At 42.0% G+C, this 18550-nt stretch overlaps 1 protein-coding gene across 6 annotated transcripts in view; it reads left to right on the top strand.

Moving 5' to 3' along the window:
- The window catches only part of SUGCT (succinyl-CoA:glutarate-CoA transferase), a 291365-nt gene that overhangs the window by 30191 nt on the left and 242624 nt on the right, over nucleotides 1–18550 (top strand). For all 6 annotated transcript variants that reach the window (XM_060280556.1, XM_035129164.2, XM_060280557.1 and 3 more), the window contains exons 7-9: nucleotides 415–506; nucleotides 5133–5276; nucleotides 16988–17083. In XM_060280556.1, the coding sequence (XP_060136539.1) occupies nucleotides 415–506; nucleotides 5133–5276; nucleotides 16988–17083 (332 nt within the window). The remainder of the gene's footprint in view (nucleotides 1–414; nucleotides 507–5132; nucleotides 5277–16987; nucleotides 17084–18550) is intronic.

Below are 18550 nucleotides of genomic sequence, written 5' to 3'. Positions count from 1 at the left end.
GTTTTGAAAGCTTGCTGCAGCCTAACCCTATGCATGATGTCTTCCAGGAGGAAGTCCCACTTTGTTGAGAGGGACCTCCTTCTGTATACTGTATGCATAATATTCTTGCGTGTGTACATAGGAAGCCAGATAAAATGTTGTCTCTTAAGTAGATATAATTTAGCAGCACAAGAGGCTTGTGGACTGGATGATCTATGGTTTTATGTTATTTAGTTGCAAAGCAATGTGCTTTCTTGGATAACAGCAGCCAAATGGAATGCCTGCTTGCCTAGGAAATCTATTAATTTCAAAATGGGAAACTTGATGGAAATAGGCTTTAGCACACACACACACACCATCTTGAGTTGCCAAAAAGGTTAGTCCCTACCACTGCCCTGTACGTTCTTCTTAAGTTTGTTTTCTCTCTGTTTTTAGGCTATGGTCAAACTGGTCCGAAGTTTCAACAACCAGGCTATGACTCTGTTGCAGCTGCAGTTTCAGGCCTCTTGCATATCACAGGTCCCCAGGTAGGCTACCACAAGTGAAGCCCAGTGCTTTTGTTGTAATTTAAAACGTCAGTGTTGCATGGTTTGCAGTAATGGACAGAATTAATGAGATTTAGGAAGTGGGAAACAGTGGAAATAAGATGCTCTGTAGTTAAGGGTCATCTTGGCATGCTGTCATGGCCTCGTCCTCAAGAGTTTAAAACATTGCCTTGATTTCAGATTGATTTCAAGAAAGAACAAGTGGGCCCCTACAACATATTGTATCCCTGGCGCTCAGGTGTGTTACAGGTGTGGGGCTGTGATTTAGGGTGCTTAAAAAGTTAGCATTAAAGAGAAGAGTCCTAGTTCAAAGGTTGGTCTTCATGTGCCACATTTATTGATTGATTTTTTTAGGTTTTGAATTTTTGGGAAGTGCTACCACATGGAAGACAATCAAGTATGAGACTTCTCCACGCTATTAAGTGCTTGGTTTGGCCTTCTGTGGGGTCTGAGAGGACAATTCAGGTCTCACCTCTGGCCTACAATTTTGCAGGGCTGCTGTAAGCTACTCTCTGTCAGCCTGGCTTTTGTACTTGCAGTTACAGTAAACGACATTGCATTCCAGGATTGTCTTTCAGTTCCAGGCTAACCCCACAACCTGCAGTAGGGGTTTAATACAGGCAGCGGCCATCTTGCACGTGTTAATTGACATGTGACTGCCAATGTGGGGGTCCTTTTGGACCCAGGAGAAGATGGACTGGGGCAGGGCGGGCTTATGCACACTCTCCTAATGTGCACAGGGGCCAGAAACGCAACTCTTGCGCAAAATGGGGGTTGCCTGTAGCACTGGACAAAGGTCTGGTGTGTAGACAACTATTCTCTTTGCTGCTGTTTTGGGGGGTTTCCGGAGTGGCGCCCCTCCCAGCTATAAAGTGAAATCCAGTTCTCTGTGGATTTCTCTTGCTGGTTCTCACTTCTCCTTGGGGTCGTTTGAAAATAAGACCTCATTGTGAAGTTGAAAGTGGTTCTTTCTACCCTGTATGTCCCTTTGTTCCAGCCACTCCATTCTCTTCCCTTTCCTCCTGGTTGACATTTATCCCCTTCCCAGTCTCTCCCCTTTTTGTGCCATTCAGTTTTTATGGGGCTGTTTGGAAGGTTTCTCACTTTCCTTAGCGCACCCCCCCCCCCGACTATGCCAATGCTGCTCTGTTATTCATGGCCGATGTGTTTCTGGCTACGTCAAGTACAACCATGGGAAGAATCAATTTAACATATGAAAGTCTCCCTCCCACACAGTTGTCAGTTTTTGCCCTCTCAGTCTCTCAACAGTTTGTGCCCCTGAGTTGATATGGGGCTGTTAGGGGGAATTCATTCTCCCTCAGCAAGACAGGTGGGAGCCAGGTTCGGATGTAGGCTTGCCCATGAACTCCTTCATGCAAGGTGCCAACTCTGAGCTTAAGCCCTCAATACGAGGCTGTTGGAAGAATTGTTAGAGTAACATTTGCTCAGCTCTTTGAACACAGTGAAGTCATAAAAAAATGTGAAACATTATTACATCTCACTTGTTCTGAAGATTTCAGCAGCTTCTCTTCTTTCTGCAAGGAGAGATGTGAGTAAGAGATTTTCGTTCTGTGTTGTGACTAGTAATTCTGTTTTGACAGATACAGAGTTGTTTAAAAATGGAAGATTGGATTATTTGTTTATTGGAAGAAGTTCTCTCTGATTTGTTTGTAAAAATACAAAAATGGAATAAATCAAAAGTTTAAAAAATGTTGCTTATATAAGTATAGAACTGATTGCTGATTATGTTTTAAACTTAACAAAATAATGTGAAGTTCTAAACAATGGAAAAGCTGAGCCCATTCTGTGTCCTGCAAAGCATCCTGGGAAGCACCATAAAACCCTATTAATTTTATAGGGTTTTGATGGTTTCAACCAAAAATGAAAAGTTATAAAGCATTAACAATAATAATAAAGAATGACGACAACAATATTTTAGATTGTAGGCAGGCACTCTCTTATCACTGACATTTGTAAGGCACTTTTAAAGCCACTTTTGGCTGAAGAATGGGATAAAAATGCTTCGAGTAATTTAAGTAGCTCCCCAAAATAAAATAATGCTATATATAGCCATATTTAAGAACCAATAACTCAACCTTCCTTGTATAGAGGCAGCGAAAAATCATTTACGGCCCAGGTTTAAAACACAGTTTAAAACCCTGTGATATGAAGGGACCAGGCAATGCTCTCTGCTGAGTTTATTCCATCGCTGAAGTGCCACTACTAAGAAGGCTCTCTCCCTCACTTCATTTGGTGTGTGTGTGTGGGGGGGGAGTACCTGGTAGGAGGAGGTGACTATTAAAGGAACCTGCCCTAAGGTGTTTAGGGTTTTGTAGGTTAAAACCAGATCTTTAATTGGATCTGGGAGTGGACTGGGTGCCAGTGCGGCTGATAAATCACTGACATAATTTGATAAAAACTTGTGGTTCTGGTTTGAACCAACTGCGGTTTTCAGGCCATTTTTAAAAGCAGCTTGACATACAAAGCATTTCAGTAGTTAAAATGGGGTGGGAGCTATCAAAGCATGGATAACCACGGCTATTAGACGATTTACCCATCAAGATAGAAGAACTGCTTTTCCAATCATAAACCATAAAGGAAAACAATGATCAGTAAGTCAATTCTACATATCCCTCCCTTCTAATTGCTGCACATTTAAATTGTAATATTGCCACGGCAGGGGACTTTTCTATATGGTTACAAATTGTGGGCCGCTATGAATGTGTTTCAACTTGAATTGATCCCTATTGAGTGGGATCAGACTTTTAGGTAAAATACAGATGATGATGATGATGCATCTGGTATTATCATTTGGTTATCAAACTTCTCCTGCAAAGCTTTGATCTCCAGCCAACACATTTGGAAAAAGATTAAAGCCAAAGCAGTTAGGGTCGGTCTAAAATGCCTGAATAAGAAAAATGGTGGCACATTCAGAGAACATAATAAATCCAAAAGAGAAAATTACTAACAGTTTACAAGTCCGCAGTCTCTTATGGTTACCTTTTCAGCTTCTTTTTAATTGTATTTGTTGTATAATAGTTTACTCCAAGGGGTGCCTAACTGGTTTGAAATGTTAGCGCAGCATGAGCTCTTTTTAAGGATTATTGATCTTTCTTAATTATGAAGGAGATGACCTAACTGATACAGATGCCTTTGTCTGGCATGTGGCCATTTTAAAATAACTCACAGAAACATAACCTAAAACGATTCTGTGTGCTGGAAGCAATTTTGAGTGGTCTAATCCAAACCCTCATGGCTTCCCATGTTGCGTTGGACTTTGCCTCCATATGTGCCATTGTTTAGCAAAGAGAGAGAATGAAACTAATAAGAAATTTGCTTCTGAATCTGACTTCCATCATGATGAGTTGGGTATCAGATGATGAAGCTAAATACAGATAAACTTTCTCACAAAATATTTAGTCTAATCCCATGGTTCTCATCCCTAAAGAAATATTAAATGTGTGCAACTACATTTATAGTGCAATTCCTATGTACTGCTACCCAGAGGTAAACTGCAGTGGGGCTTTGAGGCACACTCCCATTCATTATTTGTGGCCTTTACCTCTCCTTTGCCTCTGTTACCTCCTCCCTTTGTGAACATTTAGATTATAAACTCTTGGAGACAGACATCCGTCGTCTGGTTTAATAACATGCTATGCCCATTGGTGCTATGTAAGGAAAGTATTATTAACTGTATGGTTATTTTCAATCTTACAAACAACCATGCTGAGATGGAGCTCTGTGTAACTTAAAAGTCTAGCTACCAGCATTTTAAACACTACTTGATGCAAATAAGCCTTATTTGTGGTGTGTTTGTCCTCCCCTTTTGCTTTCCAGTCCAGATCAACACATCCTAAGGAATGTAGATGGTTAAAGTTAGAGAGGCTCCACTTGGAAATTGAAAGTTTATTGCCATCATGCTGGAGGGTGGAAGATCATGGAAGCATGAGTTGGAAGGGACCCAAAATAATCTGAATTTAACCCAGTTCTGCTCTGGGTGCTCATCATCTGAGGCCCTCTTCCTGTGTTCCCTCCACCAGAGGTCTGCAGGATGGCAACGTGAAATGGGGCCTTTTCTGCAGTGGCTCCCTGGTTATGGAATGCTCTTTCCAGGGAGACTCGCCTGGTGCCATCATTATACTGTATATCTTTAGGCCCAAGGAAAAAAGTTTCCTCTGTAACCAGGCCTTTGGCCTTTAAGTATCTGTGGCATTTTAGTAGTGGGTGGGATTTTTTTTTACTGTATTTCTTTTTCCTCTTGGTTTTCATGTAGCTTTGGGGACGGGGGGGGGGGGCTGTCTGCCTCCCTGTCTGTAAGTTGCCTTGGGTTTCCCTGGGCAAGATAAAGTGACTAATAAATTCAGCAAATGATAATAATGAATAACAATAAAGTGAGATTATCCATGATCACAGTTAACAAGAGGATCACCTTCATTCTTAGAATCCTTAAACTGAAAGAACTTGCTAGCATATTTCCATGGAAGGGTCAAAGGCAAGTCTGTAGCTAGTGGCAGTCATTTTACAAAATGTAGAGAAAAATGTTTGTGGTGTAGAGGGTGGAGTATTGAAATGTCAACTTTTCTTTTGTCTTATTTCCCCCCCTTCTAGGAAGGTGAGCCAGTTAGGCCAGGAGTAGCCATGACTGATCTTGCCACAGGATTGTATGCCTATGGTGCAATTATGGCTGGACTTCTTCAGCGGTATAAAACAGGGAAGGGGATGCACATAGACTGCAATTTGCTCTCATCTCAGGTGAGGACACATTCTGATATTTGGATAATGAGGACAGGATTCACTTCCTGATTAATCTCTGCAGTATGGCACATGTGGCAAATTTCACTCAGGAGGCTTATGTGTGTGTTAATAAAGGGGGGGGGGGAAATCACTGCACTAACCTGCTCCTATAAATGACATGCTAGGATATCTATGAGGTTGAATTTATCGCACTAATTTACCAAACTTTTAAGAGCATTTTAGCAAAATGATAAAATATGCATGTGGACTTCAATAGCTGCAAGTCTGGTTCCAAAAATAGCAGATCAACCGTCTAATCTTTGGCATATCTACTCAGAAGCAAACACCACTGAGGAGTAAGTGGGGCATAGGCAACCTAAACAGACCTAAATGGTTAATTATCAATATTATGGAAGACACATGCTGTAAGAGTGCTGGTTGGCTTCTCACGAGTAAGAGGCTTCAGACTCCGTAGCTGGTTTTTTACAGAGTTTTATTATATGCATATGTACAAGAAAGAGCTAAAAAGTCCATGACCATTCAGTCCGAGCCAGAATCCAGAAGTGCCGCTTGGCGGGAACGCCTCCAACAAAGGAATTTTGGTGTCCTCAGCCTGCGCTTCGGCTTCCAGCTTTTGTCCCTTCTGGGGACTTGGGGTGAAGGGGTGGGAGCATTCCCCTCTCCCCCTGAACTGCTCAACTGCCGAGCAGTTTCGTTGGTCTCTGACGCCTCCCCTTCCACAGCATTCAGGTCCAACACTTCAGACCTTTCCCAATGTTCCTGTGAGCCGTCAGCATCCCCTGAGCTCTACTCTGCTGGAGAGCCTCAACGCCACCTTTGGAGCGATGCTCTGAACCAGCAGCGTCCTGGAGCCCTTGCACCATCCCGCTGGGCTCCCTGCTGACCCCTGGTGGTCTCCTGACACATACATACACCTGCCTTTCTGTGTACAGGACCTACCCATGATCAGCAATTGATCTATGCTTATAAAAAGATGGTAAGCAATTCACCAGGCAGAACATTTTTATAAGCCGAATTTTAGCTCATGATGAACAAGCCTCAACTATGTATTTTGTATTTTCATTTTGTATTTTTCTGTTGTGAACTGCCCTGTGATTTTCAGATGAAGGGTGGTATACAAATTTAATAAATAATAACAATAACTTTTTTGTATTTTCTTTCCCCCCCAATGTCTCATCTTTTAAGTGCATGTGTAATTTGCAGTTCATTGAAATGACCATGAATACTCCCCCTGACTTTTGAGTGCTCAGAAGAAATACAGATATTTGTATTTGCATAGGATCCAAGCAATTGATCCTTTTACTCAGTAGTAAATGTGGAATTTTTTTGAAAAGATCTCATAGTTACTGTATGTCACCTAGTAAATTATTACCATAAGCACAGTCTGAGACCCATTGCAAAAATGCATGTTGAACATTCCATTAAAAATGTAACTGAAATGTATGGAAGATTTATTAATTTGTTATTCCTTAATTTTATTTTTAGCCTGTCCTTCATCCATACCAGGGTGGAAAGGGTATGGCGCTGTGGTTTAAACCACATGCTGGCCGCATGACTTGGAAAACTGTCTGTGGGCAAATGCCAGTTCCCTTAGCCTGAAGCGAGATGAGTGCTGCAACCCCACAGTCGCCTTTGACTGGACCTAACTGTCCAGGGGTCCTTTACCTTTTTTTTACCTACCAGGGTGAATTACATCTAAATGCACTGTTAAGATAACAAAGCAACTTTCACTAGGTAAAACATCAGAGAATATACACAGAACAATAATACAAACACAGCAGTGCTAGATGCTTCATATATGCAGCTGCTTATCAATATTTTTCTTAATTATATACACGGGGGACTCACATACAGAAAGAAAACTTGTGGGAAGAGAAGGCTTCCGTCTTCTTCCCCAGCACTAATAAAATGAGGTCCCAGCATGATTGGCAGCCTTCAGGAAAGCATCTCCTATGGTGCCTCCCCTGCTCACCAGCTGCCTTTCCAGTCACTCCTGGGCCTATAATTAAGAAGAAGAAGAAAGAACAGATGCAAAGCTGTGTGCTATGTTATCTAGTAAACATCTTTCAAAGTTAAAGCTGTTGCCCAGTGGATCACCAACCCTTCCTTGCCCAAGGAGGCACATTTGGAATTTTCAAATGCTGCCCCCAAAATGCTTCTGAGGTGGACAACATTTGGCCTGTCACAAAATGGCTGCCATTGGCGGCATGGCCAGTCACACGCTATTGCTTTTTTCTTGCTCACGCTGCATGTATGTGCCTTGGATACTGGGAAAGACCCCAGAGACAAAAGGAAGTGATGGGGGAACCGGACCAAAAACCCAGAGCCAGAGAGGAGGGAAAATAAACACATAAACTCTGTTTCTTCCCATTCCTTCTCTTCCTGGTCTGTCGTCCACCCCCTGCTTGCTGTTGCCTTTCAAAATGTGTTGCCTCTCTTCTCCCCAGTCACTCCACTTTCTTCTTGGATTCCAATCTTAGCATGAAAAACTGGAGTTCTTCTCTCTCTACTGAAGCTTTATTAGGCAGAGGTGGTTCTCTTCTCCCTTCTTAACAAGGGGAAAAGGGGGCAGTGAGGGGAGAGAGGGGTGTAGAGGCTTCAGTGGCACAATGGGCTGGGCTGAAGGCTTGCATGGATGCCATGTTGGGAACACCAGCTCCATAAGGTTTTAATTCTGTGGATTTGCTAAATCAGGACACAGCTGGATAGTAGCTGATTTCTCACTAGGAGCAGTGCTTTATGAGTTGATCCGAAATTAATGGCTGGGCACCAGCATTCCAAAGTGCCTTGACTATAAACTTTTAACCCCTAACATAAAGTCCCTTTGAAACTTCCCCCTCAGCATACGTTATTTATGATAGTCAACTCGTCTTCTTAGCATCAGCATCTAAACAGTATTCTTTAGACGATAGTAAATAAGAAGGAAGTGGTTTTCGTTCTTGTTTCCAATTATGAAACTGATCTGTGTCTTCTGTTGTGGCCTGAAAATATCTCTTGGAAGTTTTTATAATATCATTCCTGAATTTAATTGTAACCAGTTGAGGAGCAAGCAAACAACAAGAGTCCTGAGCCATTTCAGTTTCGACCATCTGCCTCAGTCTGACATTAAGCAAGGAATCTTACACTTCCATAAAATTCAGCAGTCTTTATTGTGCATTTCCCCCCCAACTTCTGCCAAGGGAAGAATATCGCTTTGATCCAGAGAGCCAGTCGACTAACCACTGTGTGCCTATTTCCCTCTTAGCCTGCACCCCCATGCTGTGGGGTGAGCTGCTTTCGAAACAGAGGTGTTTCAGGAGGTTTGCAATGCAATATGGGAGGCTGCTGTTTTCTGTTTTTTTTAAAGGAGGGGGAACCGACACACCTAACTTTTACCCACCTCAAGAAATTCTTCTGCATTGCAGCTTGTAGTCAGCCTTGTTAGCATTGCACATTTACTGGTAAGCCTCTTTTCTGCTTCTAATTACTTAATTTCATGCTTAAGTCACAAAAATATACAGCATTTTCTTTTAATTATATATCAACTCTGGTTACGGTACTTTTCTTTCTGTTTATTGACAGATTTTTCTGCTTAATGATATTTTATCCCATTAGCCATTAATCCTTTCAATGCAATGCAGGGACTACAGTTGTTCCGATATTGGTGTCTTCAAGATGGGGTTCCTGTATGTCAGGGGTGCCCAAATGTTTTTCAAAGAGGGCCAGATTTGAGGAAGTGAAGATGCGGGAGGGCCGACCAAAGTTTTTCAGGGTTGAAGTTGTTGAGCTTTTTACAGGATTTGACCCCAGTAAATAAACTGCCACAGGGGCCTGATTAGGCCCCCAAGACAGACTTTGGACATGCCTGCTGTATGTGGTTGCATTTGGTTCAGAAGGTAGTGTCGAATCCCTGCCAGCACAGAAAATTCTTGCTCAGAAGAACTGCCCTCCTCTGGCTTCTCCTTTGCTACCTGACTCAGTTCAAGGTGTTACTATGACACTACAAAGCCCACAACAGCTTATGACCAGTTTACTTCAAGGACTGTATACCCCATATGTGCCCACTTAGATGGGCAGAAACTGGCACTTTTTCTTCCAGTTCCTTTTCCCCCAGTTGTATCTTTCTCTATTTTTACCACTTGGATACTCTGTGTTCTCTAAAAGAAACCTCAGATACATGTGTTCATCATTCATACAAATATATGCACACATTCCAGCCTCTGTACTGTACTTCCATTTTTCATATGCGTGCAGCCTCTCTTTTGCAGGCTCCTGGTTTCTCCTCTCCTAAACTTGATAGTTTGTCTTTCCTTTCTATCACACCTGCTGTTTTGGCCAAACATATTTGGGGTGATCAGATGCAAGGGCTCAAATACCTTTTAAAGGTTCCACAGAAGATGGAATTTCGTCAAGCACAGCTTCATAACTGTCAACTTTCCCCCTTTTTAAAGGGAAATTCCCTTATTCCGAATAGGATTCCTCGTGAGAAAAGGGAAAAGTTGACAGCTATGCACAGCTTGTCATGCAGGGGTGAGAAAAAAGAGATGTTGAAATATCCTCTGCTAAGCAGCTGTTAAACAAGCTGCACTTTTCACCAGCAATTAATTTTTTGTAGATAATCATCTGAACAAAGACAGACCATGGACTGCCAATTCCATGTCCTCCAGCAAGTCTCAGTGTTGCTGCATTGATTTATTAATCATATCATATGACTTTTAGCTTTAATTGGGTTGTTCAGCTTATTTTGTAGCTGTTGCTTTAACAGTGTTTTATAGATTGCAATTGATTCACTTATGATTTGTTAATAATTCTATATTATTTATGTTGTATTTGTGATGTTCTATTATGTTAATAATATTGATTGTTTCTAAGTTGCTTTGGGATTCATTTGAATGAAAAGCGGTATAGAAATATAATCAGTCTCAAATAGATTGGGATGTAGGCTTCCTAGGTTCAAGTCCAGCATTTTTTCCACCAAAGTTCACTAGTTGCTAGCAACGATAACATAAATCAGGGGTCATCAAGCTTTTGGGGTCTGTGGGCACATTTGCAAACTGAACAAACTCTCACGGACATCCCACACGCACCACAACCAAGCACACACCACAACCTTCTCTATTAGCAGCTGCAGAATTCTTCTTTTGAGCCATCTTTCACATTTCAGTTGTGGGAGGGGGGGACATTAATGAATGGCCCCCACAAGCACAGGTGCACCTGTTGGCAACCCTTGCCATACCTGGATTATTTTCATTTATGTTTGAGAGAGCTTTCCATCTGCTTCTCAGAATGTTATCTGCTCAATCAACCACATTATTTTTCATCAATCAAATAAGGCGCAGATATAAGGTTATTGGTTCGGATTTTGTTAAGTGCTGAGGGGCACGCAACTGAAACAGGTTTAAAGAAATACCAGAGAGTTTTTTTTTTTTACTCAACATGATTTTTTTCAGCATTTGCACATTTTTGGCAAGTACATATCTGAAAATGCAGAATCAAAATAAGTTTGAAAATAAATTTTGTATTCTATCTGTGATAATTGTGGGGTGGGTTTGGGGTATGTAAAGTATTGGGGGGTGGAGAAACCTCTGTATGTATTTAAACTCTGTATGCACAGAAAGTTAATACAGGCAATGGCCACTGCGTGAATCAGTCTGTTCTGCCCCCGCCCCCCCTCTTGCAGTGCCAGACATGACATGTGTGTCATCCACAACTCAAATGCGCATGAGTGGGGAGTTGCCTGTATTAATTCAGCCATATCCTAAATCAAATAGAGTTCTAAATGACACTTTTCTTTTGAGCAGTGCTGTCTTTCGACATCTGAATGGCTGAACATGCATTTGCACTCAAGACAACCCAAAGTGTTCAAAGGAATGCAAAATAGCTGGGTGATCAGTGGGCGCATTGGAGCTGTAAAGCTGAAACTCTCATGCTAAAAACGTGTCCCATTTCAAACACTACTCGCCTCCAGAGATTTGTTCTGTATGTTGCCTCACTGCTCAGTAGGACAAAAGGCAACTTTCAAGTGTCTTTTTAGCCTCAAGGCCACTTTTTTTGTTCATTCAGTTACCACAGTGTAGGAACGTAGAGTGCCATTTGCCGCCTTGATCTCCCGGTCTCTGTAGTATGAAACAAGAGTTCGTAGCACTGTAGACTGCGGTGTAGACGGTTGAAAGAAAGCATGCCTTTGAAATATTTCCTTTAAAAGGCATTCTGCGAAAGCAAAGGGTCCTTGCTATTTGAGGGTGCTTCATTTTCTCAGCTTCTAGAAAGACCTTCCCAGCTTAATTTCCTGCCCCGATGAAATCACATGCTATAGAAATGTCGATCACACGTTGGTTGGTTTTTAAGCTCAACACTAAGCTGGAATAGGGTAACCTATATTAGTAACGTGCGTTGTTTCTTATTTATAAATCTCTTGAGAATTCTTCACGGTGTCCACTAACTTTTATAGAATTTCACAAGCCTCTTCTTCCTGGGAACTGGCAGTGCTGATGTGGGTAATTACCACATGATTGAACCAACTCACTTAGCCAAACCCCAAGACATTACTCCAGTTGCATAGATTCTCAGCCATGCAGAAAGCTACTGTTTATTGGTAATAAATACATTGCATGAACAAGCAGCTAAGAGAGAGAATTTAACCACAGCAGCATATTAAAGCAAATTTGCTAACCTCTGGTTACCCCTACTGGGTATCATCCAAGTAGATTGTTCCTTCTCCAGCATTTGATGGAGCACCCTAGAACTTTGTGAGGCCTTTATGAGGATGGGACTCTGCTCACATCTTTCAAAAAGGCATTACCAACGCTCGCTGCCATACATCTCGCACCCTTGCGTGGCATTTTGTTTGCCTGAGGAGGGCCAATTTTGACACTTCACCACTCTGATCCTATCCTTTAATGTCATCCGAAAATTTGCCAAGTATAAATATTTATTGGGCAGGGACATGAAGCTGTTTTGTGTTGGGTTTTGTTGCTTTTTAGCACTGTTAATTGTGGTGGATAAACTAGGAGGAAAGCCATATGAAGATGCAGAATGCCCTATTATTTTCAATGAATTAAGATAAAGAAAATGGTTTGTTTAAAAATTTATTTCCCATCTTTTCACTTAACTCTTAATACACATGCTTGCTTGGGACATTACATACATATTGTTTTGACAGAGTCACAGTAATGACACTTTGTGGGATTTTTAAAAGCCTCTTGAAACACGATTCCCTCTTCTCTGCCTGTTCTTCCCCTCTGGCACTTAGTGTCTTGTTTCCCTGGCTGTCTGATTTTTGGTTTTAAGAACATTAAGTTTTAGCATCACACAGGGGAATTTCAGTTTTGCCCTGATATGACTAGGTGTGTAGAATGAAACATGTGACATGATCATCCTTTGTGATTGCAGACAGAAGAATTCAAATGTGTGTGTGCGTTTAACAAATTGAAGCAAGAGTGATGGGTAAATATAGACAGACAGGGTATATACTTACAGAAGGTAGGTCTGTCTGTGCAAGTGAATGAATGCTGAGACTGTATCTTTGGGGACATCTGCTTTAATGTCTTTGGGTTTGCTTCTTAAGATGGAAACAAAAAAATGCCTTGTAGGCTTTAAAGAAAACACTGTAACCTGCAGACTAAATAATTTGGTAATGGGTTGTATTATTTTGTCTTACCTCCTAAGGATTGCAAAGCATTTGGAAGCTCTGATGAATGTTAGCTCTCTTGCAGCTGCTGTGGCCCCAGAAGAAGAAAAAAATCAAAACAACTGCAATTGTCTCCTCCACAAAACACATACTCCTAGACACGCAAACAATAGACCCAGATGTATTAAGAAGTAGGAAAATAATCACACAGAGCAGCTTCCTACGCCTTAGGGAATTCTTTGGTGAGGAAGAAGCTACTTGCTCCCAAGTAGCTGGACCAGTAATCTGCTTGGATGGACTGCAGGTGGGTTAGGGTGAAGTGGATAGGAGACTGCAGGCTTCAAGACTCCTGGTAGGTTATGAGCATCCTAAGGCATCATGGAAGAAAGGGAAGCCTCAAGAAGGTTGGGGATACCTTTTGAGGGAGGACAAAATAACTGATGTGGAGGTGCCTATTGGGATATTTACTCCTCCCACCCTCTGATGAGCAGGATTTCTTTGGCCTGATGGGAAAGGGAGTTCAGCCTGTATTTCCAGAAAGAAGCAGCAGTTGCCTTAAGCTCTGAGAAGACTTTGGGACCCAGAAACTACAATTCTACATCTTTGCTACTTTCAGGGCTGGCAAATAAGTTTTGCTGCCTAAGACAGAACAGCAAATGACATCCCTCACCCCACAAGTGAGGATGCCTGGTGTCGGTGGTGAAGCTTCATGCTCCGGCACCGGGGGGCGGAGAGCAGGTTGGGGAGGGGCTGGTGTGCTTCCTGGGGGGGAGTGGTGCCCAGTGCGGGTGGGGGGCAGCCGCGATGGCACCCCACTGGGATCGCGCTGCCGGGGGCAGTGCACTCCCTCCACACTCCTCTTCCTCCGCCAGTGCCCGGTGTCCAGGGATTGTCAAGTTATTTTAGAATCTGAGGCAGAAAAAGACAAAAGCACTATTCCTTGGCAGTAGAAATAAAACAATAATAACTAACAATGTACTGTATTCATTTACCTTTTTTTTTATACCACCCAGTAGTAATATGTTCTCAAGGTTGTTCTTTTGTGGCACCTCAAAATCAGCTGCTGGTAGGGGTTGCGTGACTGCTGAAGAAATACTGGGTGTTGAAGAAGATTCTGCTGTGATTTAGGATGTATTCTTCGTTTGCTCATCGCAGCCTACTGAGTCCAGCTGTTGGCTTGTGTGAGATGAGAGTGCACACTCGAATGCTTCCAGCACATTTTAGGCCAGTGGTTCCCAACAGGTGGTCCGCGGACCCCCAGGGGTCTGCGAGCTATGCCAGAGGGGTCCGCAAGATGCTATTAGAATAAAAAATATATTAAATATATTTCGTATGATAACAGATTTTTTGTTTTGGCCGCTTCCTGCATGAGCAGAGTCTAGCGCAAAACTAGAATTAGATAGAGGCAGTAGTTCTGCTGTATGCCGTTAGGTGGCGCTTTACAAACACTACTGTTTTGCAAAGAGGCAGTGTGCGCATTCTACTAACGCTCACCTCCCCAAGATGCTTTGCGCGCGTCGGCTTCATTTGTGCGCTACTGCGCAGGTACCCTGTCTTCTCCATTCCCCTCCCTCCTCCCTGGCGCGCGCTGCCTCTTTGCAAAACAGTAGTGTTTGTAAACAAAGCGTTGTTTTTCGCGGAAGCTACAGTTCGCGTAGTTAAAAATGGACCGTTGGTTAAAAAGTGGCTCACTTTTTAATTTTAGGATTAGGAATTAATGGGGGTCCTTGTCACAATAGCGGCTCGATGAGGGGTCCTCGAGAAAATTTTGTTGGGAACCCCTGTTTTAGGCAATTACAAGAGGCAACTGGAATATTGGCAGGCAATTGTCTTAGGAGTGGGGAACACTTAGCCCTCCAGATGCTGCTGAACTACAGCCCCCACCAGTCTTTGCAAGCATGGCCAATGCCCTGTGGGTGATGGGAGTTGTAGTTCAGTAACATATGGAGAGCTAGAGATTCCCCACACCTGTGCTAAGCCATACAGGCTCCCAGAGAGGCGATCAGTTACCTTTTTAGATGGTAGGCAACAAATAATAGATTTATGGAACATATGTCCCCCCCCCTTTTTTTTAAACATGGATTCTGCTTCTGACACCTTTTAGTGTCACAGAAATAGCTGGGAATGGTTCTTGGTAGCCTTGCTCATAAGAGTCAGCTTACAGGAGAGAAGTCTCGTAAAATGACTATTTCTGCTGATAAGCCAGATTAGAACAGGAATACTGGGAAAGGCTGCTTTCCTTGAGTCTAAACCAGGGGTCAGCAACCTTCTTCACCCATGTGGTGGGCTGGACTATATTTTTTAAAAAAATATGAACGAATTCCTATGCCCCACAAATAACCCAGAGATGCATTTTAAATAAAAGCACACATTCTACTCATGTAAAAACACGCCGATTCCTGGACTGTCCACAGTCCAGATTGAGAAGGTGATTCGGCCGCATCCGGCTCCCGGGCCTTAGGTTGCCTACCCCTGGTCTAAACATTTCTCTGTATTTCAAACATCTGTGGAGAAACTGCAACCTCAAGATTTGTACTTCAAAATTTGACATTTGAGTTTTAATTTGTTTTTTGGCTCTTTGTTTCCCAGATGATTTCCCAGATAATAATTATTTTTAATTAACACTTGAACTTCAAACGTAGCTTTTGAAATTGAAATAAAACAGCTGAAATATTAGGTGTTTTTCTTTTGACTATGTGTAATAAGTTTTGTCTTTCATTTTTAATGGAATGTTCAACATGCATTTCTGCAATGGGTCTCAGACTGTGCTTATGGTAATAATTTACTAGGCGACATACAGTAACTACTAGATCTTTTCAAAAAAAATTCCACATTTACTACTGAGCAAAAGGATCAATTGCTTGGATCCTATGCAAATACAAATATCTGTATTTCTTCTGAGCACTCAAAGTCAGGGGCAGTATTCATGGTCATTTCAATGAACTGCAAATTGCACATGCACTTAAAGATGAGACATTGGGGGGGGGGGGAGAAAATACAAAAAAATAGTTATTGTTATTATTTATTAAATTTGTATACCACCCTTCATCTGAAAATCACAAGGGAGCTCACAACAGAAAAATACAAAATGAAAATACAAAATACATAGTCGAGGCTTGTTCATCATGAGCTAAAATTTGGCTTATAAAAATGTTCTGCCTGGTAAATTGCTTACCATCTTTTTATAAGCATAGATCAATTGCTGATCATGGGTAGGTCCTGTACACAGAAAAGATTATTTGTTTTAAATACTTATTTGCCACCTTTCCAAACAAAGCTTTCTCAATGCAGCTTATATGATAGAAAGTTCCAAAATAAATCCGCAATACAAAACATAAATACAAAATCATTTCTGAAGTACGCCAGCTAACTCCACCTTGGTCTCTAGCGGTCCCAGTCCTTCTGTTTTAGAGAGGAGGGGTGGGGAGGGGAGTCCATCAAGTGCTAGAGGAGATTGATCACTTGTAGCATTGTGAGGACTGGATTTCAGATTGAGGTAGAGCTGATTTGCAGGCCATGCCTTGGGTTAAGATAGCTAGCTGAGGGAGCAGAGGATTCAGAGAAGTAGCAGCATAGAAGCTGGGAGGCTAGAGCAAGAACAGACAATGGCATCCTTTTAGGGGACCAGAGAGATTCCAGATCTGGCCTGACTTAGGAGAATTTATAACCAGGCCAGACCAAGAGAAAACAATAGAGCCCCAGGGGATGGAGCCACGCTGGGCCATGGAAGAACAAAATGGCTCTTTAGCCTCAAGTGGCTTGGCACCAAATCCTGTGTCCTAGTTAATCCTGGCAAATACAAAAAAAAAACCCTGACATTTGATAATGAAAAGCACCTGACCATCTTTTTATGAAAGTCTTTTATAACGATCCCACTTTTCTTTGATTATGTGATGATCTAGCCTGCATTTATTGCCTTTTAGCTCACCTTGTAGAAGTAATTCTCTTCCTGTTTTCCTACAGAGTTAATTCATGCCCTGAAACGATGCTTTTTGACTAGAATTTGGAGGGCATATCCATCTTCATTCTAAAATGCTATGTAGTGTTGCAGACACCTTGGTATATTGACACCACCTTTTTCATATTTTCATGTTTGCAGGTCGCCTGCCTTACCTATGTAGCAAGCACTTACCTGAATTGCAAGACAGAATCCAAACGCTGGGGTACTGCCCATGCAAGTATTGTCCCTTACCAGGTAAGGGGCCTTTTTTTCTCATTCTGTGGTTTTTGATAGCTTTGAAGTGGACAAATGCTTTTCTTCCTGTGATCTGCAGCTTGTCTAGTTAGAAAAAGGGTTCTCTTCACTTCCTACATGTTGTACTTTGCACATGTACTCATCACCAAGCAAGTTAGTAACAAGAAATTGGATTTGAATGGATCAAAGATGTTAGTTATGGTGGGATGGCTTTAATGTGTTTTTATGGGCTTGATAGTTTTATGCGTGAGTGGAAAAGCATACGTTTTATTTACTGAACATGGTTTCCTCTCCATAGCACTTACAAAAAGAGAAAGCTAGCTTTGCGCACCAAATGCATAAAGACCACGGGAGTCTTATAAAAGATTTATGTTGTTTTTGAGACTTCATGGGATACTGATTTGTGTATTTTAAAGTGTTTCTCTGTAACTATGAGAGATGGAAATTTAATGAAAACCAACCTTTAAAGGGAGCCAAGATTAATACAAAACTCCAAATTGCAAGGCCTGTATATTTATTTATACAAAGTATTTGCAACTGTATTCACGTAGCAGTATTATTCAATTAGTATATGTAATGCTTTTATTCCTGTTAATGGTATGTCAATAACCACTTCCACCTTCATCATGTTTAGTTTAATCAGGTGGGTATTGTTCATTTTCTCTCAACTTTTCCCTTCCCTTTTCTGTGAGGAAAGTGCAAGAGAGAAAAATAAATACAAATAGTGGCACTTGAACATACAAAGATGGCACCATTGCCAGAAAAGACATTCAAATGCTTATGTTACTGGTTTGGTTGCCAGCTTTTAATCGTTAAAATACTGTCCCCAGATAAATACTATAAAATAAAACATTATATTTCATAGCCATAGTGACTGAGATAAATACTCACCAGGAAGCGGGGGGGTGGGGCAGTGTTGAGTCTCCTTGTTGTTGTTTAGTCGTTTAGTCGTGTCCGACTCTTCGTGACCCCATGGACCATAGCACGCCAGGCACTCCTGTCTTCCACTGCCTCCCGCAGTTGGGTCAAACTCATGTTCGTAGCTTCGAGAACACTGTCCAACCATCTCGTCCTCTGTCGCCCCCTTCTCCTTGTGCCCTCAATCTTTCCCAACATCAGGGTCTTTCCCAAGGATTCTTCTCTTCTCATGAGGTGGCCAAAGTATTGGAGTCTCCTTATTTGAGTCTCCTTATTTGTAGATATTGCTATCTGAGAAAGTTCATGACTGGAAAGGACTGGTGAGCTTGTAAAGTTGTAAAGTCCAAAATGCAGGACAGGGACAGTAAAACGATGTCCCAGCTGCAGAAGAAGATGCACCAGATAGGACGGGAAAAGGTTCGGTAAATATGGCGTAGAACACATGGAATATCAGGGGCATGGAGATTATGTTGGTCCCAAGGGCAGCAATGGAAAGCAGTCCCTTGGGGGGGGGGCGTAATCCGACAGTCCATATCGGAGATGGCCAGA

Source organism: Zootoca vivipara, chromosome 12, assembly GCF_963506605.1.
Source record: "Zootoca vivipara chromosome 12, rZooViv1.1, whole genome shotgun sequence".
NCBI lineage: Eukaryota > Metazoa > Chordata > Lepidosauria > Squamata > Lacertidae > Zootoca > Zootoca vivipara.
Note: the sequence above shows the minus strand (reverse complement) of the source record. Positions and strands in the feature narration are given on the sequence as shown.